General features: G+C 39.6%; 1 protein-coding gene across 1 annotated transcript; it reads left to right on the top strand.

Annotated features, from left to right (window-relative positions):
* Positions 1 to 142: 142 nt before the first annotated feature.
* Positions 143 to 26078, top strand: nherf1a (NHERF family PDZ scaffold protein 1a). Its single transcript, XM_023298592.3, has 6 exons — positions 143 to 757; positions 17596 to 17766; positions 21138 to 21291; positions 21431 to 21468; positions 24940 to 25014; positions 25124 to 26078. The coding sequence occupies exons 1-6, from the start codon at positions 296 to 298 to the stop codon at positions 25283 to 25285; spliced, it is 1062 nt and encodes a 353-aa protein (XP_023154360.1). The 5' UTR covers positions 143 to 295; the 3' UTR covers positions 25286 to 26078.
* The last annotated feature ends 247 nt before the right edge of the window (positions 26079 to 26325 follow it).

Genomic DNA, 26325 nt, shown 5'->3' with positions numbered 1-26325 from the left:
GAACAAGACCACTGAACTCCTTAACAGTTCACATAGTGTGAAAATCTGCGACACGTGTTGATCTTATTGTGTCAGCTTGACAGAAGACAGACGGCGGCGGACTGGAGGTGAAACTAAAGATTGCAGCGTAGTTGAGAGGGGAGGATCTGTGGAGAAACGCAGCATTAGCAGCGCGAAGTTCACTGTGAGTCACTAGAGGAAGAGCAGCTCCGGCAGCAGGTGTCAGTTTGTATGTTCACTGTCAGGACGGTTCGGCGGTTCACTCAGAGGGGATTCAACTTTTATTAACAGCAACATGTCAAAGCTTCGACCCAGACTGTGTGTGATGAAGAAAGGACCCAACGGCTATGGGTTCCACCTGCACGGAGAAAGAGGCAAGAGCGGCCAGTTCGTGCGGCTGGTGGAGGACGACACTCCCGCCTCCGAGGCCGGACTGGTCGCGGGAGACCAGCTGGTGTTCGTCAACGGGGACAGCGTGGTGGGAGAGAGCCACCAGCAGGTGGTGGCCCGGATACGGGCGACCACCGGGGCTTTGGAGCTCATTGTGGTGGACGTCGAGACGGCGGAGCTGCTGAAGAAACACAACCTGCAATGCCGGGAAGAATACGTGACCGAGGGAATTCCCCTGCCAGGCGGGGACAGCGACTCAGACGCTCAGAGCAACGGAACCCCGAGGGGGTCCAGCCCGGTCCGCTGGGAGAACGGGGATGCTGCCACGGAGAAGTCGGAGAGGCTGAGTGTCAGCTCCAGCACCAAGGTACACAAACACACCGCAGCTGGTGAAGCCACTGCGAACTTTACTGTTCAGCTTAGACTCTATTCGATTCCATTAGACTATATTATAAACCATACAGTACTGTATTATATTACTGAGAAACAGTGGCGGTTCTAGACAAAGTTTACCAGAGGGGGCAAAGTGGGGCCAGTGTTTATTCACATAGGCACATTAAAAAAACAACGATATTTAAGTACTAAAAAGTTTTATTTTATATTAAAATCAAGCGTTTATTAATTTATTTTCCAAAAAAAGGCCTCAACTGAAACAATGAGGTTATCAGGGCCAGTGCTGAAATGTGTCACATCAGTCATTTGAAATCAATCACATAAAAGTGGTTTGGTTTCCTGCCATTCAAAATATTACAGCAACAGGATACAGCGGTTGCACTGTCTGCCAAACTGGTCCTCAAATACGTTAAGATCCAAGGCCTTGGCCCTTCTGGATTCTTTACTCAGGACACCACGATCACTGAGTCGATCCTCAGAAATAGTGGACCGCAGCAATGTTTTTATCAGTTTCAGAGTGGAGAAACAGGAGGCAGAGCTTACTGGAGGAGTGATGGCAATCTTGCACAATCGAAAGAGTTATAAAAAAGACTTGCTGATATCTGTGGGAAAATGCACAGTAAACACAGTTTACAAGCATGTATTTTAAAATGCAGGTTATTTTTCAGTGAGAAAACAAATTGGTGTCATTGTTACAGTGTTTGGTGCTCCTTGACTTTAACAGATACGTGGTGTTATCAGGTCAAAAAGGCCAGCTTTTGACCCCTTGCTCTTGGCAGTTCCGAATATTTACAATAACTCTCCACAGATAGATCATGAACAATATAGTATATCACTGTAGTATTGGAGTCACACTAGGCTTGTTAGATTCATCAACCCGATTTATATCTTCTGATCTGATAAGACACTTACTAAAAAATACAAAGAGTAAAATAATATTTTAAGAGATCTGTGTATTTGTTAGCCCATGAAAGCCTTCAAAATGCAGTGTCAATCTTGCCAAACCTTTTTAAAATTAAATTTCCAGTGTTCAAACACTGAGTTTCAACTGTTCAGTGCTTTTTTTCAGTTTCAAAATATGACATGACACTCCTCGAATCTGAGGCCTGCCTGCTGCAGAGGTTATGTGGAAGTAGATCCCCTGTTAAGCAGCAACTTCCAATGTCAGTGTCAGATTCCGGGTTACATTGTAGAGGTAGCACCACAGTGAAATGTGCCAGGCTTCTACACACTCCCATTCAACAGAGTATTTGTCATTAAAACGTCTGTCAGTCTCTCTACTTCCCATCTTGAGTTCCCTGTCAGGTTTGGCTTGTCAGACCAGAAGGCTTGTGACACTTGATGCATGCCAGCAAGAATAAGCATTTCTTTTTAGGCCTTTGCTATGATCAGATAGGATTTTGAGAGATATGAATTGACATAATGAGATACAAATAGTGCTTTTATTGCACATGCTCAGACATCTGGATAAAGGTATGTCACACTTTAGGATTTTTCTGGATGAGCTTTGCTGATAGAGCTAGATTATCAGCGATACTAATGGTTGGAGACCTACCACCACAAGTTTGTATTACTTTGACACAAATTCTTTGTTTCACCATAATCCTTTGAAAGACAAAGCTTTTCTTGCTGGTTATGAAACAGCTTTATAAGGTTGTTCTTTGACAGAGTCATAAACAAGATTTTGTAGACTATGTAACTATTTCAGTCTGAGAAAAGTCTGGCCGCCGATTTAAATGTTGTGTAACTCTGTAACACTGCAAAATAGCCTCTTTGTGAAGGAGTTTCATTGTAAAGAGCTCTCAGCATAGAAAGTAGTTTTTATTTTGGACTTACACAAATAATGGGATACTGGGTTATTTTCAAACATGGCTCCCTTAGTAGGTGGGTGTTGTGGACTTAGATGAGAAACAAGATGAAAAAGATGTGAACCCAACAATTTCAGATGCTGTCAGATTGGCTAACAGAAGCACACTTGACAGATAGTCCTTTTGCTGGTGTGCACTTCCAAGCATGCCTTTTCCTTGTGCTTGTGCAACGCGATTGGCTTGCCTGCGGAATAATCTGTTATCAGAAAAGTGTACAGGTGAAACATGTGCACCCTTTTTACAGCATTTCTAATCTTTGGACCTGGCCAGGATTTAGCAAGTAACTCCAGTCAAGTCCAGCTGTTTAAATGAATCATTGACATTGAAGTTGCAATTGTGTTTTGGATTTGGATGAGTCACCAAATTTGTGCCATATCCATGTCAAATTCTCACCTTTTGCTGCTGTTCTGCAGATACAAATGGGATGTGTAGTTGTCTCTCTTTGCGTAAGTGGCTCATGGCCGTCCATTAATTCCCTGATCTTCACTAAGTGTAAAGCCTGCTCTGTCTGGCAGGGATACTGCAAACTTCCAGCTCCATTCCCTCTTGATGGGGAACTTGGCAGATCCTGACACCCAGTGTGATACTGGCCTCTGACAGCAGCCTCCCAGTGGGATACCCTTGAGTGGGCTGGCTGATGATGATGTAAATCAGCCTTGCTTGTGGTTAAACAATAGTCCCTCGCACATGATTTCCATTGATTAAACTTGGTATTGCAGTTCAGAGCTCAGTCACCAAACTTTTACAGAAAGTCCTCCAAAGACTGCTTTTTCACAGACAATAAAAACACAAGTATGCCATCATGTTATGGTAACTTCCTCGCTCTCCAGGGATTCCACCACACTGAGGCACGTCTGTTGGGTACCATAGAGATCCCCAGCAGTAGACAAAGAGGGTTTGTCCACACTATTTGCCTGTGGAGAAAGACTTCTGGGCCAGAGAGGAAAGAAGAGAGGGCTCTCATGCCTGAACAAGGACGCAGTGCTGACCCTGAAATGCATACACCCTCATTTAACACACACTGTCAATAGGGCTGGGGTGAAGTAAGAATATATGAGTGGGAAAAGGATTAAATAGCAATTTGTTTTGTGGATCCTTCCATCTTAGTTCACCAAATTAAAAAAATGTTTATGCCTGACCAGCTTATTCTTTGACAGATTTTATTTTCTATGCATGTGTGTTATTAAGTAAAATGTACATTTTTTGGTCACAGTTACTTTTTCAGTAAAAGATTTACAGAGAATTGGTGGACATGTTTGAAGTGCCATAACTTGAAAAATAATCTAGCTATACATCCATTTTGTAAACACTGCTTTATCCTCTGTAGGGGTTTACCATCACTTTTCTTTTAGCCCAGTAACTGTATTATATAACTTTTTCAGTTGGGACTACTTTCAGAGTGGTTTCACATATCTTACCTCCTCAGTGATTAATATAATATTGGTCATAAAAAAAAATGTTTTATTGTTTTCTTATAAAGTATGTCTCTGACTGGCCCCATACATTATTATGACATTTCAACTCAAAAACTAATGTTATCAGTGACCTCATATTGTACACATAGTCAATTCAATCAATATTCACCACTTTAACAAAATCCATCCTATTGGAGATGGCAAGGGTTGGGGCATTCGGTGAATTGAGGCGGAATGATACCTGTATTTATAGATGTGAAACTGTCAAACAAATCTGGATTTTCACATCTGGGTTTCCACTCCAGAATATCTCACCTTAGTTCACATCTGTGTCTCCATTAATGTGATGCAACAAAGCAAAAATATTCCAACAATATTCAAGAAAGAAGAAGTAGTTTTGGGTCATTATCTTGCTGTAGGATGAACCCCTGACCAACTAGAAACATACCAGAGAGTACTGCATGGTGCTGCAGAATGCTGTGGTAGCTGTTTCGGTTCAGGGTTCCTCTCACTCTGTACAAGTCACCAACCCTGGATCCAGCAAAACAGCCCCAGACATCACATTTCCTCCTCCATGTTTGACAGTCGACGTCACACACAGGAACCATCCTTTCTCCTACTTGACAGTGTTCAAAAATCCTGCATGATGCACCAAAGATTTTAAATTTTGATTCATCAGTCCATAAAAACCTTCTTCCAGTCTTCAGTAGTCCATTGGTGGTGTTTCATGGCCCAGGCAAGCCTCTTTTTCTTATTCTGACGTCTTAGCAATGGCTTTCTTGCTGCAGCTTGACCTATAAAACCTGCAACTCCAAGTCTTCTCTTCACATTTGAAACTGAGACTTCTTACTATGACCATTATTAAGCTGTGCTGGAAGCTGTTGTCCTGTGAGCTGCCTATCACAAAGCTGTTGACTCTCAGAAACTTGTCTTCTGATTCTGTTGTGGCTCTGGGTCTTCCAGACCTCTTCCTGTCAGAGTATCTCCAGTTTCTGAGTGCCTTTTGATGGCAAAGAAAACTGTACACCTTGACTTTCTTTGCAATTTCTCTGTAGGAAATACCTACATTTTTAAGTGTTGTGATGGTCTGTCTCTCTTCTGTTCTTAATTGCCTTGTCCTCATCATTTTTACAGCAACACACTGCTTTCTGCAGCACAGTACTGTTCAAGTAATGCTTTGGAGGGTATGGTGCCACGGTGTGTTCCGACACTACTTTTATGCAGACAGAGAGGGTTGTAAGTAATCAAGAAAAGTTGGGACACCTGTAGCACCAACTATGAAGGCTTGATCAACGTCCATCCTTTTATTCATGTGCTAACATAATTGCACAATGGTTTTCTAATCATCAATTAGCCTTTCAACATGATTAGGTAACAAAATGTAGCATTAGAACACAGGAGTGATGGTTGCAGGAAGTGAGCCTCTGTGCCCCATGTAGATATTCCTTTAAAATTCAGCTGTTTCCAGCTAGATTAGTCATTTACCACATTAACGATGTCTAGACTGTGTTTCTGATTAATTTAATGTGATTTTCATTGAAAAAAAATGCTTTTTTTTTTCAACAATAAGGACATTTCTAAGTGACCACAAACTTTTGAACGGTAATGTATATAATTACAATGCAACTTGCATCCTTCTTTAATTGAGCTGTGTGGGTTGCACACCCTACACATCCGCTGACCTCCTGTTGCCACCCTGTACCCATTAATGGGATAAAATAAAATATGATGATGAGTGATTTTGTGGGGTTCGTGCCACTCATAAAATGCATTTACTGTTGTGCAATCATTAGTTTTCCAATGACTGATGGATATCTCTTAGACCAGTGCATGTTACATGATGAATGTAGACGTTGTAGCAACTCGATTGGCCATTATGTGAGAACTGGACTTTTCCCACCTTGCTGTTTTTTTGCCTCCTGTCACTTTTTATGCACTTACAGAAGAACTTTGAACCTCTCACTTAGAATGAAGGCCTTGAAGCAGCTCTTATCTTTCCAACAGGTAATTGCTTCTTCAACGTTTTACAATGCCTCTTATCACTCACCTCATATAAGTTATGTAAAGAACAATTGATCTGCCACTTTATTGATTCAGGAGTCGTCATTGCTGTAAATCTGGATTATTCCATCAACAGAATGTCTGTGTTTTTGGTCTAGTGCCTACAGATGAGACAACCCAGAATGACCACTTATGTAACTTATGGAGTTCAATACAGAAGTTTTGTCTGATGGGTTATTGAACAAATTTTACACTTTCGATAGTGCTAAAACTATGACTTGATTCATTGAGTTTAATTTAATAAGAAACTCTTTGGAAGTCAGAGCTCCTGGTGAGAACCCCTGCAGGACAGGGACAAGATGCAAACTCCTCACAGGGATTTGAACCCAGTACCTTGTAGCTGTGAGGCGACAGTACTAGCCACTGCAGTACCGTGCCGCCCTTAAAGCATCATCAAGATTTTAATTGCGTTTATTAGTTATATATAGGAATAATATGAAATAATTAGTAGCACCATGTAGTTGAATTTAGACTTGGTCTTTGGTGATATATAGCAAAAAGTTAATTTTGGCACTCAACATTTCCAGGTGCATTTGTGAGAAGGTGTCTGTAGATGGGTCATGGTGCACACAACACACAACTAACATCATATGGGTGTTCATGCTGTTGCTGGAACTGCACCTAGTGCATGGATGTGCGAAAAGCCTGTAAATGTGATTGGAAAATGCAGATAGACAGGCTACCAAGTAAATCATTATTATATTATTATATTGCATTTTTATCTTCATTATCTGGTCATCAAGTCTGTCAGCCTCATACATTATAGCCAGTTCAAGAACATCAGAACATTTCTTTATCGTTATGTTTGGTGATATAATGCCATTCAAATCAAATGTATACCCATTTTTAAGAATTAGTTTTTAACAGATGAATATGTTTTAGTTTTGTGGCTGAGACCAGAACTTGACGGAGCTGCCTGAGGGATTCACTCTCCATTAGATGATCCTTAATATGGGCTGCCATAAAAAAAATCCCTAACAACACTGCTAACGTCATTTGACGAAGCTCTTCACTACCTCACTGTTTTGTCAGTGATACAGTCAAAATAAACACACACACATAGAAACAAAATACCCTGTTATCTGTGTTATCTCTGTTATCATCCATTGATTTTTTTTTTTTAGAGTTTTCTTCTTTAGGCTAATTTAGGACATTCATCCAAAACAGAGAAGACAGGAGACTTTGTAGAATCAGTCCTGTGTTCTTTTGAGCCCTTTGGCTCAGACTGAACTGCGTAGTTAAGATGTTCAAAAGGATACAGCGTCATCAAGATTTAATAAGGGTGTTTGGCACAACAGGGATTATAATTACATTTGTTACAAGTAATTAGTAAATGTCTTTAATGTCTTCCCCTCTCTGAAACTATGAATGCATTGATACTTTGTTACATATGGGCCCATGTTCTTTAGCGTTTGAGCTCAGCCTACATTCAGCTAAACAGCAGGTAAATTCAGAATCAAGCCTGAACAAACAGATTGAGATGTCTACACACTATAGGTAATAATGTTTGGGAAAATAAAAATGCAATATGTGACGATTTAGCCAAGCGTTTGTTGTAAATTATCCATCTATTTACCAGCCCTTACCTGGGGCCGGCTCATGGTGATAGGTTGCTAAACAGCGTAGCCCTTCCTAGCAACTGTTATCAGCCTTTTCTGGGATGTCCTAATTCTTCCTGGACTTTTCCTAGAGCATTCCTTCAGAATGTATCTGGAAAACCTCCAGAAGGTTCACAAGATAAACAGTTCTCTTTGTTGGAAGCTTTCAACTACATCTCATGCTTGAGCCACTTCTGTTTATAGATGATATCCAAGTCCTAGTTGAAAACCCTGAAAAATGCTACAAGATGGACCCTGACACATACGTAATTACAATAATAATGTTGCCAATAGATACATGCTTAAACGATTAAAACACAGGCTGTATATTTTAACATTATTAGTCCTATGATTACTTAATTTATCTTACTGTCAATTCTATTAGTATATTTTAACACAACATTAGTAGGAAACATTTTCTTTGCTAACCTTGGTAATAGCATGATGTTAATGCTGAGCAAGCCATACTGAACTCTTTTTGAAATGTGTGTGCTCTTCGCTTTGTCTTTTATGGTGAGAACAGAACAACCCGTGAAGAAAAGTAGGTGTGACATCTTTCTAAAGACTATCTGATATCATGTTTTTAAAATGTCAGCTTGCTAACACTTAACTTAGCATTCTACTGCTTTGGTACCTAGCTAACAGCAACAAGTAGCATCTGCGCTGAAAACTGTTTATTTCTTAACTCTCTGAGCCGAAAAAACCTGCTGGTGGGTATGAAAGACGTGTTTTTTTTGTCTGTTTTTATTTGCCTAAATGACACCATGCATCAGAGCCAGAAACGAAAAGCTAATCATGCGGTTCCATCGGGAAAAGCCAGATCTAAACAATCTCCTAGTCAAATCTAAGCCTAAAATCATAACGTCATTAAAATCACTTTTCACAATTCTGGTTGTTTCATTTAAGTATTTGCCAAAAATAAACTGTTTTACGAACCAGATTCTGTAGAAAAACAACAGCAAATTCTGTGCTTCGAGAGGCAACTAAGATGTCATGATTGGTTCAGCTACAAACAACAGTCTTGACAAAAATTCAGGGTCTATTCAGCTGTGTAATCAATTAAGCCAGTTAAAGTAATGGGAGTCAAAACCTCCACTTTTCCTTCTTTGTCACTTTTTGGATGACTTTAAAAGATAAAGTAGTGTTCCCTATTACACACTGAGCTGAATGTCCCGCCATACTGCCCTGTTGTACTAAATGTAATACATCCTCAATAAGCTAAGTAAGTTGTAGTAGCTTAAATGTAAAATAGTAAGCAACAGACTTAAGGGTGTTGAAGTAGTCTGAAGAGTGATGTTTGAATGTTTCACTCGCGGATTTTGTAACCGCACACGTACAGCCGGCAGGTTGCTCTGTCAGCAGGGGTAAAGGGGTGGAACCACTGATAAAACCACTTCCGTGCTTGGTAGTTGGTTGCTATAGTGCTGAGCCTCCATTGTTTGTTTTCTTGTCTGCCAGTTAATGATAACGGTACTGCTACATGTAGTGACAGTTCTTTACAGTTTGTGTTGATTATGTAAGATAACAACTTTCTCAGGCACAACACACAATGCTGAATGTTAGCATGGATAACAGACAGTACAGTCAGTTCATATCTAAACAGTTTAGTCAGAATTAATGTCACGCTAAATAAAACGGATTCCTTTGCTCCTTATTTGCTGCAATAAACACTGCAGTGCATTACAGTACATACTTCATATCGTGAAAGGAGAATACTAGTATGAAATTGATGACAATAATGCAATGTTGTGCAGTAGTTAACATTTTTCACAAAAGTGTTCATGTTATTGCAAAGAGTGAATCTTGAACGTTTTAGTTATACATTGTTATTGTAATTATTTGTGTCAGGTTCCACCTACTACCTTCTTTTTTAATAGCTTTTACCTAAATCTCTTGGTCTTAATCAACAAATAGAACTGATGTGAGCTTGAGATGTGGTTGAAAGCTCCAAAAACTGCTAAGTCAATTATTTAGACACACAAGTAACGATAATAATTAAATTGACAATAAATCAAGACAAGACTCAAACTTTATCTCATATGATTTTTGATTCTCTTTATTATGAGCACATTTGGTCAGTAGAAACAATCACTGTGAGGTTTGATAACCAGGCCCTGTTGTATGCTCTGCTAGATTCTGTGAGGAACTTTTGAAGTCAGTTGCACAACTCTTGAGGCGTACTGTGAACTGTCACCGTTCCTGGACTCATCTTGAGTTGATCGTTTCAAGAGGTTTGTGTGAGAGGGGTGCTGTTTGCAACACTTCAGCAAACCTGTTGGAGTGGTTCTGCAGGAAAACTTTACTTTGTAGACACTTTTCTCCCAAGTTTTGGGTGTGACTTTTTTCTCTGTGGAATTGTGTCCAGATATGATCATAAAGTTTTAACATGAGCACTGGCTCAGTCCAAGGTCCTCTCAACGAATGATGAGACAAGCATGAAGCACAGGATCTGATTATTAACTACAGCAGGCTGTAAAACCATTAACCTTTGATATTGAACAGCCTTAGAAAATGTTTACAGTGGGTACCTGCTGCCTCTTGTATCATCACAGTAAAACGAGGATAATCCTGCGTTCATGCTGTTTATGGCAAATTGCAAACCAGCTGTTGTTTCTATGTGTCATTCACCAGACAGAAATAGCATTAGCCTCTACCAGATTCCGCACCAGGTTGCATGTGTTTCAGTGTGACTTCTCTTTACCCCATATGCAGAAAAAGGAATAACAAAGACTACTATATGCAAATGTTTTTTTTTTTTATGCATATAGCAGTTCTTACTATCAGTGTATTTCCTGATCATCACAGGCAGCTATCACAGTTATGTAAATGTATTTTCATTTATTCATTTATTTAGCAATGACTCATTGATCAACAGAAAAAACACTGTAAATAAACCAGACTTAGCCCATCCAGTTTTTTTTCTGATGACTTATCACAATCAACATATACAGTTGCTACAAGCATACTAACACCCAGACCAGTGCAATGCACTCCAAAAGATCAAACATTGCGATACAACCTCAGTAGCTATCATTAGATCATTAGCCCTGAATTAATCTATTCAGTTGAATGCAGTTTTATTAACACAGTATTAAATCACAGTATTTGTCATCTCAGGGAATTTCACATGGTAAGATCAGGACCTTACAATATTATAAAGAAAAAAGCAAACAATTCTGTTTAAACATCACTTGTTGACAGTGGGAAGAAATAACTCCTGTTTAACAAGAAGAAACCTCCAACAGATCCAGCAGAGCTAAGGAATGGTTCAGTCACCTGAGCACCCCTAACTATGTACTTTAAGAAAAATTTTAATCCTAATCTTAAAAGGGGAGAGGGTGTCTGCCTCCCAAACTTAAACTGGGAGCTGATTGTAGCCTGATAACTGAAGGCTCTGCCTCTGACTCAAATTGTGCAAACTGTAGCAACCACAAGTAAACCTCCAGTCTGAAAGCAGTGCTTTATTGGGATAATAAGGTACAATAAGGTCTTTAAGATGCAATGGAGCTTGGTCCTTAGGAACCTTGTATGTGAGGAGAAGGATTTTAAATTCTATCCTGGAATTTTTCAGGGTACAACTAAAGAGATGCAATAAGGAATTGCAATAGTCAAGCTGAGAGGTTCCAACCGTATAGACTAGTTTATCAGCATCGCTCTGAGACAGGATGTTCAGAATGTGGTATGGTCCTACAGACTTGTTTTATGCGCAATTTAAAGTACATGTGCTGGTCAAAAAATACTCCAAGGTTACTCTTGGTAGTACTGCAGACCAAGACCACGCTATCCAAAGTCACTGTGGTTAGATACTTTGTGAGGTGTTTAGAACCAAGTATAATAACTTCAGTTTTGCCTTATCGTAGGAGAGGGAAATTAAATAGCATTCAGCCCTTTTTGTTTTAGAGACAATCTGGGTCTCATCTGCAGTGGAACAGAAGTGTATGCGGTGTTTCCCAACAGAAGCATGTGCAAGGTGAAAAGTATTGTTCCTTGCACATTTTGTTGAGAAAATGATTCATCTGTTATTTGAGAAAGTAACTGGTAAGTTTATCAGTAATGAAAATACAGCTCAAATTGTATCATTGCATGTCAAAGGAGCTCAGTACTAAGGTGTATTCAGTGGTGACATTATTACATAACACTTGCTGTCACAACACCATTTGGTGTGTATGGCTCTGCTGATGCTGTGGTTTTCCTGTTCATGCAAAAAAAAGAAAAGAAAATCAGAAAGTATAGGTCAAATGCACGAAAGAACATACATGCAGTGGGAGTCACTCTCTGCATCTCATAAACTTTTCTCAAGTTTGCTTTTGAGTTGACGTGTGCATATATTTACTCAGTTCTCAGCTTTAACAAACAACTCTGCAGCCTTTTATAAAGAAGCCAGATACAAAGGAAATACAACACAGGGAGACACCTGCTGGTGTGCTGGTTAGATGAATCGGTGGTGAGTGATATTATTTCATGCCTGTAAGATAATGGGATGATGAGGGTTTTACATACTCCACTTAAAGGGTATTCAGTTTTGGATGTGATGTAAATAAAGCTTCAGTCTGTAACTGAGCTTCTCTTATCGCATTGATTATTTCTTCTCCACCTTCCTGCTGTGTGTTGTCATCACACTCAGACCTTTTCCCATGAGGCTTATTTGATAAAAGCAGCAGGCTTGATCTTGCACACATAGACAGTGATCTGACTACCAACTGATGAATGCCTGGGGATATAAGTCCTTCAAGAAAAAGTGGATAAAAGGGATCCTGGTGATGCAATAGAGCAGTTTACAGACATAGTGCTCTAAAGTGTCCTGTTTGTCTCTGTTACTTATAGCCACTGCAGAGATATTTTCCCTGTAACTGGCTGAGAGACAAGACTAAAATATGACCCAAAGGTAGAGAGGTGGAAGTTTATTCGCGGCCACATCCTGTGCCACAGACTGATTCTCTGCTCCCCTGCGGTGCACTAAACGGATTATATGGTGCTTGCTCACCTTACATGACAGGTTCACATCAGCAGTTACAAAATGTTTCTCAACTCTGCTTATCAATTGTGGACTTTAGAGAAAGCTTACTCATTAAAACTTGAAATGTCAGTACTTGTTGAAGTATCAGAGGTCCAAGTGGTCTTGATGAAAAACTGTGAATGCTTGCAGGAAGTGTAACACTGGCCTCACCCTTCCTATCCTTACAGTTTCAATATGGTTTTCACCAACTCCTGAAAGAAATATCTTCAAATTTAGCTGCAAAATCCTTCTCCATGTTCACCTGCTAGTTCTTACTAACCGTTGTGAGCAGAGTAGGTGGGTTTTCCAGTACATTTTGACTGTTAACAAATAAGGAATGTTGTCATTACTGATTAATCTGATGATTATTTTCTTGAATAGCTGTTTTGTCTATGTAATCCACAGATTCAGTTTACGATCAAAATATTCACATTTAAAAAACTACAACCAATGACTATTTGACCTTCAAAATAGTTGGTGATAAGTTGTCTTTTGATCAATCAGATGATTAGCTGACAAATCGAGTAATCAACTATTTTGGTGCGTATGCCCAGAAGAAGTCATGTGCCTCTGCTTGTGATGGTAATTATAGATTGCAGCATTCCACTGCTGTACTTTTCACCTCACATGTTTTATCATCTTCATTAACGGTGATAGTGTTTGTCATAAACATATAAGTCCATCCAAAGGTCCAGTCACCGCAAGTCCTCTCAAGATCACAGAGTGACTCATCTACATTGTTTTAGCAATCATTAACCAGCCCGATTTCATATAAACCACTGGATCAATGCATAATCCACTTTGTGCATGACTGAGATGGGAGTTTGTCTTGAAGCAATGCTGAGGCTGCACTGGCTGATCTTAAATGGTCACTGGGCAGGGAATCATTTACAGATAGCCGAGGATGTTGCACAGATAACAGCATTTTATCAAGTGGTTGATGTGTAGCAGATGAGGAATGCTTTTTTAATCAAGCTCCTCGGGTGTGGAAGCCAGTTTCTGTCAAGAAAAGGAAATACCAGATTAAAAGGTTCACAATGTTCAGTACAGCCTGTGATCTAAGAAATTGTTGAAGTTTATGTCTGCTTACTTGCACTAATTTCTTTTTGCAGAAATAAACTGAAACATTATTTGATGATTTTATAGTTAAGATTAAACAGCTCAGTCTTTTCTTACTGACTGTATAGCACCATTTGAGTGCTTTAACTGTTAAGATGCAACTGTGGAGCTGACCATCATAGACAGTCATCCTGTAATAAAGAAACCTCAACTGTGTCTCAACTGCATGTATGTGTGATAAGTGTCAAACGGACATACTGGTCCATCATGTGGGATTAGACACTTAACCAGGCACAGGCCACTGCAGGATTAGCCTCTGTAGCAGAGCGCAGATGCTACTGCTTCATTTAGTTGCCAATCTTATTCCATTATGCATGAACCTATTTTTAAGGTTCTGCATGTTTATGACCTAATGTAAGTGTTCTGCTTTTAGTCTGACTTGATGCTATTTATACAAAAAGCAACAGGCCTACAGGATGTGAACAGGGAGGTTACATGGCGGACGCATCCTGTAATCTAGAATAAACATGTAGGGATTGTACTGATGTGGAATCTCAGGTCCATTTGGAAGTGGACTACACTGGAAAAATATGTCTTTTTAGTTGGAACAAAGCCTGCTCACTCTTTTTTCTTTGTTCCTGAAGAATCCTTTGAATTATATGGCATTTCTGCTGAAGAATTGTAGCTACTGAAGTTCTTGAGATGAGAGAATGCGACTTTCTTTTACAAACTCAAAGCTGCTATTCAGTGTGTTATAGGAATCATACCTCTCGTCTAATTCTGCAACAGATTCGTCCATGATGACATTGAGAACCAAGACAGATTTTTGATGGCCAGTCAGTGTCATTCCAACATCATGCTCAGATGATTCATCCAGTGAATTTGTTACACCATCTTGCTCTGTCTGTGTCAGCTGTGTAAGTTCTTATGTTACCTGCTAACAGCTCCTTTAGCATAGACATGAACTTGTCAAATTGATCCCATAGACCTGTGATTAAAATCCCTTAGTGAGTATACCAGTTCCACTGCATTGCAGAAGTCCAACTGAACCTTAGAGGCCTGATGTGACAATATGAGTTTGAGCAGAAGCTGAAAATACTTTGAATAGACATGAAAAACAGTTTGATGACAGCATTTAATTTTTTTTGTTGTTTTCTCTCAGTGTGTGTTGTTTTTTTCTTTTGTTTTTAACTTTATATTTTGTTCATGCTATGTAACCAGTCATATAGTGCTGTAGGCAGGACATTGCTTGAGACCACAGCGTGGTGTCTACAAATAGAAAGACATAGCTGCATCAGAGCCAAAGTAGCACAATTTTAAATTATTTGATCATGAATTGGCTAGGGCTGCACAGTGGCTTGGTGGTTAGCACTGTTGCCTTGCAGCTAGAAGATCCCTGGTTCGTGTCCCGGCCTTCCTGGGATCTTTCTGCATGGAGTTTGCATGTTCTCCTTGTGCATGTGTGGGTTTTCTCCGGCTACTCCAGCTTCCTCCAACAGTCCAAAAACATGCAGAGGTTAATTGGTAACTCCAAGTTGTCCGTAGGTGTGAATGTGAGTGTCATTGTTTGTATGTGCACATGCGGACAAAATTGTTGGTACCACTCGGTTAATGAAAGAAAAACCCACAATGGTCACAGAAATAATTTGAATCTGACAAAAGTAATAATAAATAAAAATTCTATGAAAATTAACCAATGAAAATCAGCCATTGCTTTTGAACCATGGTTCAACATAATTATTTAAAAAAATAAACACATGAAACAGGCCTGAACAAAAATGATGGTACCCTTAACTTAATATTTTGTTGCACAACCTTTTGAGGCAATCACTGCAATCAAACAATTTCTGTAACTGTCAATGAGACTTCTGCACCTCTCAGCAGGTATTCTGGTCCACTCCTCATGAACAGACTGCTCCAGTTGTCTCAGGTTTGAAGGGTGTCTTCTCCAGACAGCATGTTTCAGCTCCTTCCATAGATGTTCAACAGGATTTAGATCAGGGCTCATAGAAGGCCACTTCAGAATAGTCCAATGTTTTCCTCTTAGCCATTCTTGGATGTTTTTAGCTGTGTGTTTTGGGTCATTATCCTGTTGCAAGACCCATGACCTACGACTGAGACCAAGCTTTCTGACACTGGGCAGCACATTTCTCTCTAGAATACCTTGATATTCATGAGATTTCATTGTACCCTGCACAGATTCAAGACACCCTGTGCCAGATGCAGCAAAGCAGCCCCAGAACATAACAGAACCTCCTCCATGTTTCACAGCAGGGACAGTGTTCTTTTCTTGATATGCTTCATTTCTGCATCTGTGAACATAGAGCTGATGTGCCTTGCCAAAAAGTTCCAGTTTTGTCTCGTCTGTCCATAGGACATTCTCCCAGAAGCTTTGTGGCTTGTCAACATGCAGTTTGGCAAATTCCAGTCTGGCTTTTTTCTGATTTGTTTTCAACAATGGTGTCCTCCTTGGTCGTCTCCCATGAAGTCCACTTTGACTCAAACAACGACGGATGGTGTGATCTGACACTGATGTACCTTGACCTTGGAGTTCACCTTTAATGTCTTTAGAGGTTGTTTTGGGCTCTTTTGTTACCATTCGTATTATCCGTCTCTTCCATTTGTCATCAATTTTCCACGTCCAGGGAGGCTGGCTACAGTCCCATGGATCTTAAATTTCTGAATAATATGTGCAACTGTAGTCACAGGAACATCAAGCTGCTTGGAGATGGTCTTATAGCCTTTACCTTTAACATGCTTGTCTATAATTTTCTTTCTAATCTCCTGAGACAACTCTCTCCTTGGCTTCCTCTGGTCCATGTTTAGTGTGATACACACCATGTCACCAAACAGCACAGTGACTACTGTAACCCTATAAATAGACCGACTGACTGATTACAAGTTTGTAGACACCTGTGATGCTAATTAGAGGACACACCTTGATTGAACATGTCCCTATGGTCACATTATTTTCAGTCTTTTCTAGGGGTACCATCATTTTTGTCCAGGCCTGTTTCATGAGTTTATTTTTTAAAATAATTCTGTTAAACCACGGTTCAAAAGCAATGTCTGATTTTCATTGGATAAATTTCATAGACTTTTTATTTATTATTACTTTTGTCAGATTCAAATTATTTCTGTGACGATTGTGGGTTTTTCTTTCATTAACCAAGAGGTACCAACAATTTTGTCCATGTATATATACGTAGCCCTGTGATAGACTGGTGACCTGTCCAGGTGTCCCCTGCCTTCATCCTAAGTCAGCTGGGATAGACTCCAACCCCCTGCGACCCTAATTAGGATTGAGCGGCGTATAGATGATGGATAGATGGATGGATGAATTGGCTAAAAATAGTAATGATCTCAAAAAATTATCAGCCAGGCCAATAATTGGGCGATCCCTATTTAGTATCTTAATTTGTCAAATTAATACTGATTTAAATAAATACTTCAGATCTTATAATTTTTCATTAATTATGACTTGATCTGCATGATTTTTGGTTAGTTAGAATTCTGAATTGTTACTTCATAAGTTCATACTTATAAATTTCTCACATCTCATATTTTTCACTTACTTTTTTCTTCTCCTCCCAGTGCCTCTCCATTGAGGTGCACTGGGATGTTGGTAGTTCTAAGAATATATTTCCAGGCTCACTAGAGGCTAGGTTCAAACTGAGGTAGAAGAACAGAGGAATGATTGTTATCCATCCACTGCAAATATGAATATGGATATTGTGGCTACAATATGCAAAGAAACAGTAAAATGTTGCACCTTTGAATGAACTGTCATGCTCATATTGCCTGTGTGTGTGCAGGAGGACCAAGATGGACTGCGGCCTCGTCTATGTCACCTAAAGAAGGGTGCCAGTGGCTACGGATTCAACCTGCACAGTGACAAGTCCAAACCAGGCCAGTTCATCAGAGCTGTGGATGAAGACTCTCCAGCACAGAAAGCCGGCCTCAGACCGCAGGACAGGATTATCCAGGTACACTTATTCTCTCTCGATCACATACATGCACTCACTTTTTCAGTGTCTCAACCTTTGATTTGACACTGTGTGTATGTTTTGTGTTTGCATGTGTATCAACTGTAATCCTATTACATCAAGGGGCAAAGGGGGAAACTAAGGTCCCAAGAAGCATTAGTAGATAGGAGAAATGTATTTAGCTGTAATATGTGGCCATGTTTGTGCATACAGGCATGTTCATTTATATGCTCCTGTGTGTTTGTGAGATATCTCGGGACAATCTGCATGATCTGGCTCACTACATACATGTGTGTGTGTCTGTGTGTGACATACCCAGCCCCTCTGGCCATGCTGTTCAATGTTAATCCACTTACTATGTCTGTGGGCTGAATTACAGGCTGCTCAAATAGTCTGCAGGACCTCTCACATGCAGGAGACAACTGGGCAGAGAACCCCCACAACTGTACTTACAGGATCCACATAGAGATAGAAGCCTCAAACAGGACACTGTAAAGTTTTAAAAGGTTAATCTTAGAAAGTGGAATGTAGTGAATTTTGGGCGTAGAGCAGCGTCACCAGTGTTCTGTACCACCTGAAGACATTCACGGTCAGTGTGGGAGCTGGGAGACTCAGAGTCTTGATGGTTTTCCCAACTTCAGTCTTCCTCCCACAAAAATTCCTCAGTGACTTATCTCCCTAGGTGCTTGATTAGTTCCAACTCTGGGAGTATGCTTGTACACCACGCCCTGTGATAACAGTACTGCTTAACACTTTCAGATACTGGCACCATCACTCTGCTGTAAGGTGTCATTTCATTTATGTTTTTTCTTCCAGCCATAAAATTTGCAGCTGTCGTAACTCCTTTACTTTATATGTAAATTTTTAATGTTCAAACTATACTGTGGCTTCATGAATTCCAGTTGATTGGAGTGTTTTCACCTGTGCAAACAAAGCATGTGCCATTTTGAAGAGATGAGATCATAGGCTGTATACAAAGATGGACTGAAGCTAGGATATCTTGATAGCATCTTGTGGCTGGTTGTCTCACATTAACTGGTAGCACATGGGTGTCCAATGAGCATCTGCTGTTGTCCAATACAGTTCAAATTGTAGGGGCTGAAGTTCTCCCACTTGACCTAGGCAAGAGGTAGGACATCAATACTACATCTTAACCCCTTGGCAACTACTGCACAGACTGTTTTCAACTGGTGACACCAGCAAAGAATGGCAGCACCCATTTCCAACAATATTTTGAATTGACTACAATGGGAGTAAGTGCTGATGTGTAGTTTATCTTTATATACACTCTATGGCTCAAATGAAATATTTTTTTAGTTATGTATTAATAATAATAACAATAGCTTCAATTTTAAAACACCTTTCAAAGGATGTAGCAACGCTTTCCACACATAGAGAGCACAAGAACAGAGAAGAGACAGAAGACAGGATTAGCTAAGATGATAGAAGCAACATTGCAGATTCCTGCTGCTACACTAAAGGCTCACTCTCCAATGGACCATAGACAGATGTAGGGTAAGCAGACCCATTCTAGGACAAGGTGTAAGGATGGATGAGGTCTGAGGTAGGTACTGAGCACAGACGGTATACAAAAGATGGATGTAGCCAGTGTGATGTCTGCTATTGGTTTGTGGACAACCGTTCTGAAGCCTCGAGTTTGGTATTTGGCCATCACCAGTCTTGTAACCAGACATAACAAGCAAGCAATGGATCTTACTGAGAACTACTGAGAAGGACATTATGCACAGTAATACAGTAGCGTCCTTTCAATGACATGGTTTATTGTCTATTTTACTGTAAAACTGGTGTGTTCAAAATGGCTTAAAAGTGCTTATTGAGATCATAAACTACATACATTTTTTTGATAATGTAGCTTCAGTCTGATACTTATAATCTGATAAGGTTGTGAACCGAAAGATATTGTACTACACAACAGTAGAAATAAACTGTAATGTGATAACCTGTATTGCCCTATGGAGACCCAAAGTGTCCAATATTAAATAATCAAATATGTACATAAATACAATACAATGTATAATGGCTTATCAAATTATTGAAACGCAGCTCAATATTAATAAATGTTGAATGACTGCCAATATTATTATTTTTTAAATAGCAGGTAATGACATACAATCAGAGAAGCCTTGAAGATATGGAACTTATCACCTTGCCCTTTGATCATGGTTCTTAGCCTTTACCTCTTCTGTAGGTAGAGTATTATCAGGTTAAATTGGAGCAGCTGGTTTCCACATGGTTTTGATGCAGCTTTTGGTGGATTTGTGATACTGAAATAGAAGTCTTAGGTTATTTTTTCCAAGTCCCGAGTTGTTTGTTTGGCTTTTACAATCGGAGTTTAAGTGGAAATCATCCAAAGCCTCTGGTATTTATTGTGTTACGCCCACTACTTCTGTGAGTCCCTAATCCTCAAACACAGAAAACGAACCAGCAAGAATTTTAAAATGTGAGGATTTGCTTTAAATTTAGTCTTTGGGTTTTAGAGTTTTAGTTGTACAAAATATATAAACTTTAAAGACATGAACTCTAGACAGAGAAACCTTTTCTGGCAAGTCATTGATAAAACTAACAGTTGGTTGATAGTGACAGTGCTCTGTTCTGTTCACCCCTTTGTTAAACTGTGATGACAGACAGTCAGTTTTGTAACAAGCAAGGCTTTAGCTATCTTTGCTGTCAGATATTGTTTTGATCTAAAATGTGTGATATTTGCCAGGTAATGCATGCTGTTTTGTAAGACTTTACACTGTGAATCTTAATGTTAATGTTGATTAACCACCACAGTAACTTTGTTTTTGTCTGCTTTTACATAAAAAGCAATGTTTTAAACATTTTGTTTGGGTCATTGTTGCAATAGATGCAGCTAGTTAAAACTTACGGATGTTAACCATAGACTGTATAAGAAAGATAGACTGAGCAACTGGTCCGAGAAAGTGAAGCCGACACAAAGTTTCAAAAACCTGCAATACCACGACAGTCGCCAGGGACTGGCTCCAAAAAGCTCTGGCTCCATATGCACCAATTCTAAATCCAAAATTAGAGGTCATGGAAAAACAATCTTTCTGTAACACACAAGCATTTGACAAAGCACCAAGCCTAGGGAGTCCAAACAATTCATGTTAAAATACAACGTGGAGCTGGAGTGGTTAGGTGCAGCCTCTATACAAAAACAGTTGAAAAATTAAACAAGACGAGTGACACATGCTCCACTTGGGAAAGGACAGAGAATTAGTAATTACAGGACAGGTACCACTACCCAACAAACCAAAAGTCGAGCCAGATCAACAAAAGAAACACTCCCGAAAATACATGTAAAGACATAAAGGCTCTGATTTCAGTTTCTCCTGGCATCTCCTCAGGTCAATGGTGTGTCAGTGATTGGAATGCAGCACTCTGAGGTGGTGGCTGCCATCAAAGCTGGAGGAGATGAGACCAGGCTGCTTGTGGTCAACGCTCAGACCGAGGAGTTCTTCCAGAGATGCAAAGTCCTGCCTTCTGAACAACATGTCACTGGTACTGCGCATCCTGCTTTGTTACTTTAATGTCTGTAATATGATTTGGAAAACAGATTGAACTGACTGATAAATGGAAATGTGAATGGAAATGTGAATGAATTGAAGATGAGATGCAATGTGTTTTATTGCCCCTGTAGGACCTCTCCCCGAACCTGCATCAGAGGAGGAGGAGGAGGTGAGGAATACACACACACACACACACACACACACACACACACACACACACACACACACACACACGCAAAGCAAAGAGTCAAGCAAAGAGAGAGAGAGACCTGGAAAAAGCCCCACAGATCCTCTGTGAAAACTCCTGGCAGCAGATTAACAGTTCTGGACAGTGTTGTGTGACGCATTCTTACTACTTTCATGTTTCTTGTCAGGATTGCACTCAAATTAATGTCAGTGAAATTAACCAAGCTTCACTGCTTTGTGTTTCAATGGACAAAACTCTTCAAATTCTGCATATTTTATCTGCAAAAGCAAGTGCTTTGCATGAGTTACTATATGAAATACTGAATTGCAAATTAAAAGGATAGAACAAAGAACTAAAAAGTAGATACATGTAATGGCACCTGTTAGTGGGTTGGGTATAGTAAACATTTTGTCCTCGAGGTTGATGTGTTAGAAGCAGGAAAAATGGGCAAACAGAAGGATTTGTGCGAATTTGACGATGACCAAATTGTGCTGGCTAGACGACTGGGTCAGAGCATCTCCAAAATTGTAAAGCACATTTTTATTTTTGATTGAGATGCCAAATTAGAGTTATTTTCTTGCATTCCTGAACTGAAAAAAATGTTTTAGTGGTTGTATGTCATTCTGGATTAATTTCTGACTTCTCTGAGAGTTCCAGTGTGCTGGCTCAAATTTGGGTGTAAAAACGTGAATTCAGTTTGAAATTCCTCACTCCTGTTCTAAATGGTGAAGTGTAAGGAGCTCACTGAGAAAGGCAGAGTCCAAATTAAAACACTTCATGATGACTTCATGTTTAGTTGTTCCAGTTTGTTGTTTGCCGACTAATTAACAATACGTTTTTTGTGTGAAACAAGTTTCTGACAGATTTCTGAAATATTTGTGTTTTGTCATTTTTATGACTCGTGGTCTCATAAATGTGTTAAACACTGTATATATAATGATCATAAATATAAATATATATATATATATATATATATATATATATATATATATATATATATATATATATATATATATATATATATATATATATATATATATATATATATATAAATAAAAATTTTGTGGGATTACATCAAGGCAGCACATGGTTGATTTCAAGCATAAAATGATTTTACATCAAAAGGAGAGAGATACTGTTTGTTGCCTCATGTGCTTGACTTTGTTTAAAAAGTCATTTAAAGACTTCTCACACTCTTGTGAGACATCATATGCTTTGATTACTGCTTTGTATACTCTTAGCCTTCTCTCAATGAGCTTCATTGAGATGGTTTTCATTTCACAGCTGTGCCTTGTCAAGGTTAATTTGTAGAATTTCTTGCCTTTTTAATGGGGTTGGGATGGTCATTTGTATTGTGCAGAAGTCTGGTTGATACACAATTGACAGCCCTGACAACTGGGAACTGGGAAAATATTAAAACGCAAGTCAGTGATTCTGATAGAGTTTGGAACCTATGGTTAGATAACGAGTCTTTCTGTGCAGATTGTGAGTTTTCACCAGGTGCTCTCTGTGTTAGCCCCAAAGTAGTACTACCTTTGTGTTATCATGTGTACAATAATACCAGTTACTGTCTGCTATTAGAGGAACACACCAAAAGACAGAGGTGGAGGGAGGTACCAGGTTTTTCTGCAGATCAATATGCATTTATTTATATAAATATTGTTGATGATTCAGCTTTTTTCACAGGCTGAGCAGCATTTAACAGTAGAATGGCCCTTTAATTAACACAGCACAGGCACCACGGGCACAGTTTATCAAAAGTAAACATCCTCCTGCAGAAAGGAACAGCAGAACTCCCCCTCCTCCACATACACACTGACAACATGGAAAAAGTGGATTGGCCCCTCTGGTGACATTGTGGTTGACCCTTCACCATAGCAACAAGAGCTCACCTCTGTTCCCCCCTTCCTCTCTCTCTCTCTTTCTCATGTCCTGAAGGATCATGGGATTGCAATGGCTTTAAGGATTATGCTAATGAGATGACTAACGAGCACGGTTCACACACTATCACATGCAGGCAGGTTCTACTCTGCTGCAGCATAACAATCACTCATTCACCAGCTATTACATAACACAGTGCCCAGCATGAACACTCACTCTGACCTGAAATAGGGGGGCAAACTTTTTTATCAGTTGAGTATATCATCAGATGGGCTTGATTTAGTCACAGATAGTTTCCTGGAAGCAGAGCCATCCATTTACATGAAACACTCGTGCTCAGATAGACTCTGGGTTATTAACTCTCACAATAAGGAAAGCAGAATAGAAGAGGGTGTCTGAAATAAAGAGCCTCACACTTGAGGGCTCCTGCGTTTTACAGCACAACTGCAGCATTATACCAAAGACCAGAGGTTAATTTTAGAGGAGCAGCTGCTTCCAAACTGGATGCCAGTTTTTCACACACAGAGAGTAACACACTGCAGATCATACAGGAGCAAAGATGTGTTTTAAGATTGTAACTGTCCACTCACAAATATTAGTTCTGACACTGAAAATGTGATTGAAGCAGCTCAGGAAAGCTCTGCCTCCTCCTGCTGGACAACAGCACAACTATCGCCCACATTCAAGTTCATATTTTATTTGTCTAGGTTTGCAATTTTTTGCCCAAAATTTTTAAAATACTTTGAACAAAACTTGTACAATTTTTTTTACAGTCCATCTATTTGGTGAAGTGCAGACTGAACAATGTGAAGACTGATGTTAAAAATCTTCCAGTGGAGATTGTTTGGAATGAGTTGGAACAAAGAGTGAAGAAGCTAACAGCACACAGCATATATGTTCATCTGTGGGTGTTTAGGTGGGATGATTGTGTAGCAGCAGGCCATTTGATGCAGCACTCCTTCACACTGCTTCTTGAACCTGGAGGTGTGTTTTTGCTCTTGGTCCTGTTGAGAAACTAATGATGGTCCCTCTAAGTTCAAGCCAGATGGGATAGCGTGTCTCTGCAGAACATTGTTGGTTATGTGTGTAAATTAAATTTTAAATGAAAAACCCAACGGTGTCACCAGCAAAGCCCCTCTACCAACACCATCACAGGTTCTCCTATATGGTTTATGATGGGTACCATACTTGCAGATGCCATCCAATAATTTTCTCTGCATCCCACAAAGACACAGCAGCTGGTACTAAGAATTTCACCAGATTTCCACTGGTTCCATTTTTGGTCTATGCACTTCTCAAATTTCCCCGGGATGAATAAAGTACCAACCAACCATCCAACCAACCAACCATCTATCTTCCTAACTTCATTACAGATGTAACAAGTATAACATTATTGCTTCATCAGTCTGTTAAAGTAACGGCATTCAGACACAGGTCACTTTTATGTTCAAAGTATTTTGACAGCTGGAATGGAGCTCAGGACTCAACATGAGAATGGAAGTCGTTGGAGCTTTTGTAATTCACATAAACTAACGCTTTAAGTTAAAACGGTGTGTGTTGTGTGTTTGACAGGCTGCAGCAAAGCCTAGAGTGTCTGTGAGCTCTTCAGTCTCCAGTGCAGGATCCAATAACTCCCTGCTTAAAGAGGTATGTATGTCACTGAAATATGTGGAACAGTCCTGAAGCTCTGCATCAGAGCCGCAAGAAAGCACATTATTCTTCATTGTCCCACCCCTGTGTGTGTGCACACCTTCAGGCTGAAAAGAGCCCTGACGCTGAGCTGGACCCGGCTGCTGACAGCCTGGGTCTGGGCCTGTCCCTTGCCCAGGCCAGAGAAAGGGCCCATCAGAAACGAGCTGCCAAGAAAGCCCCGGCCATGGACTGGAGCAAGAGGAACGAACTGTTCAGCAACTTATAAACATCATTATGGCCGTCTGCAGACCGCTCTGTCTCGACTCAGTGGTGAACCGAGACAAAAAATCAGCCTCTGCTCTTAAGATCCCACACATCCTGTGGAAGACACGCAGCAGCGAGCTCATTTTAAACTCCCATGTTAAACAGTATTATATGATGATTTTATTGTTTTAATTTAGGGTTTGGACACTTTTCTTTCTTTTATGTTTCAATGATGGTTGAAATGTCTGCCTCAGAATGTTAATATATTAAGAAGAGCAGAACTAGTGATGTACAGTTTCTCATGGAAAGCAGCATGTAAGGAATAATGGCACACAGGGAAATTATCGGCAGACACAATTTTAAATTTAGAGTGAAAGAATATATATATTTACTCTAGTCAATGACTCTCCTGGTACACCATCTGATAGTTAACAGCATGTCTTATCACGTCTTAAGCTGGCTGAAGGCACCATGTAGACTTTAGAATGATGTTTGTCCAGGCATCTTTCCCTCCAGAGGTTCTGTCCTGATGTGTAATTGAAAGAAATGAAAGATTATTTTTCATGTTGCGCTTGATGAATTTGTACATACATGAATAAATGATTTAATAGCCAATTGTATTTTGACTGACTTGAAGAATGTGAATTTCTACTGTTCTGTTGATTCTAATGAAAAAACTTGAATTTTAACGCTGCACCTGTTGGTCTGAGTGCCGGCGACTCTTAAACTTTGGAAATAGACAGTATGTACTGCTGGCTCTGTGCTGTAGAATGTATTGATGAGAATTGACAAATATAGCATTTGGATCAAATGGATTGGGTCTGTTTTGTATTGTATATTATCAACAACAATTTAAAAATTTAAAGCTGCACTACTCATATTTCTATATTAATAGATCAGATGACGGTGAATAATGTAAACAATGTTGTTTAAAGTGACTACCCCCAGAGAATCATTGTTCATCATCATAGTTCTGCACAGTTTAGCCAGGTATGTTTGATTAACTGACCTAGTATGCTCTTATGTTAATAAAACAGCTGTACACACAACAACCCACTGCAC

This window comes from Amphiprion ocellaris, chromosome 18 (genome assembly GCF_022539595.1).
Source record: "Amphiprion ocellaris isolate individual 3 ecotype Okinawa chromosome 18, ASM2253959v1, whole genome shotgun sequence".
Taxonomy (NCBI): Eukaryota; Metazoa; Chordata; class Actinopteri; family Pomacentridae; genus Amphiprion; species Amphiprion ocellaris.
The sequence above is the reverse complement of the archived record's forward strand: the minus strand, read 5'-3'. Positions and strand labels throughout refer to the sequence as shown.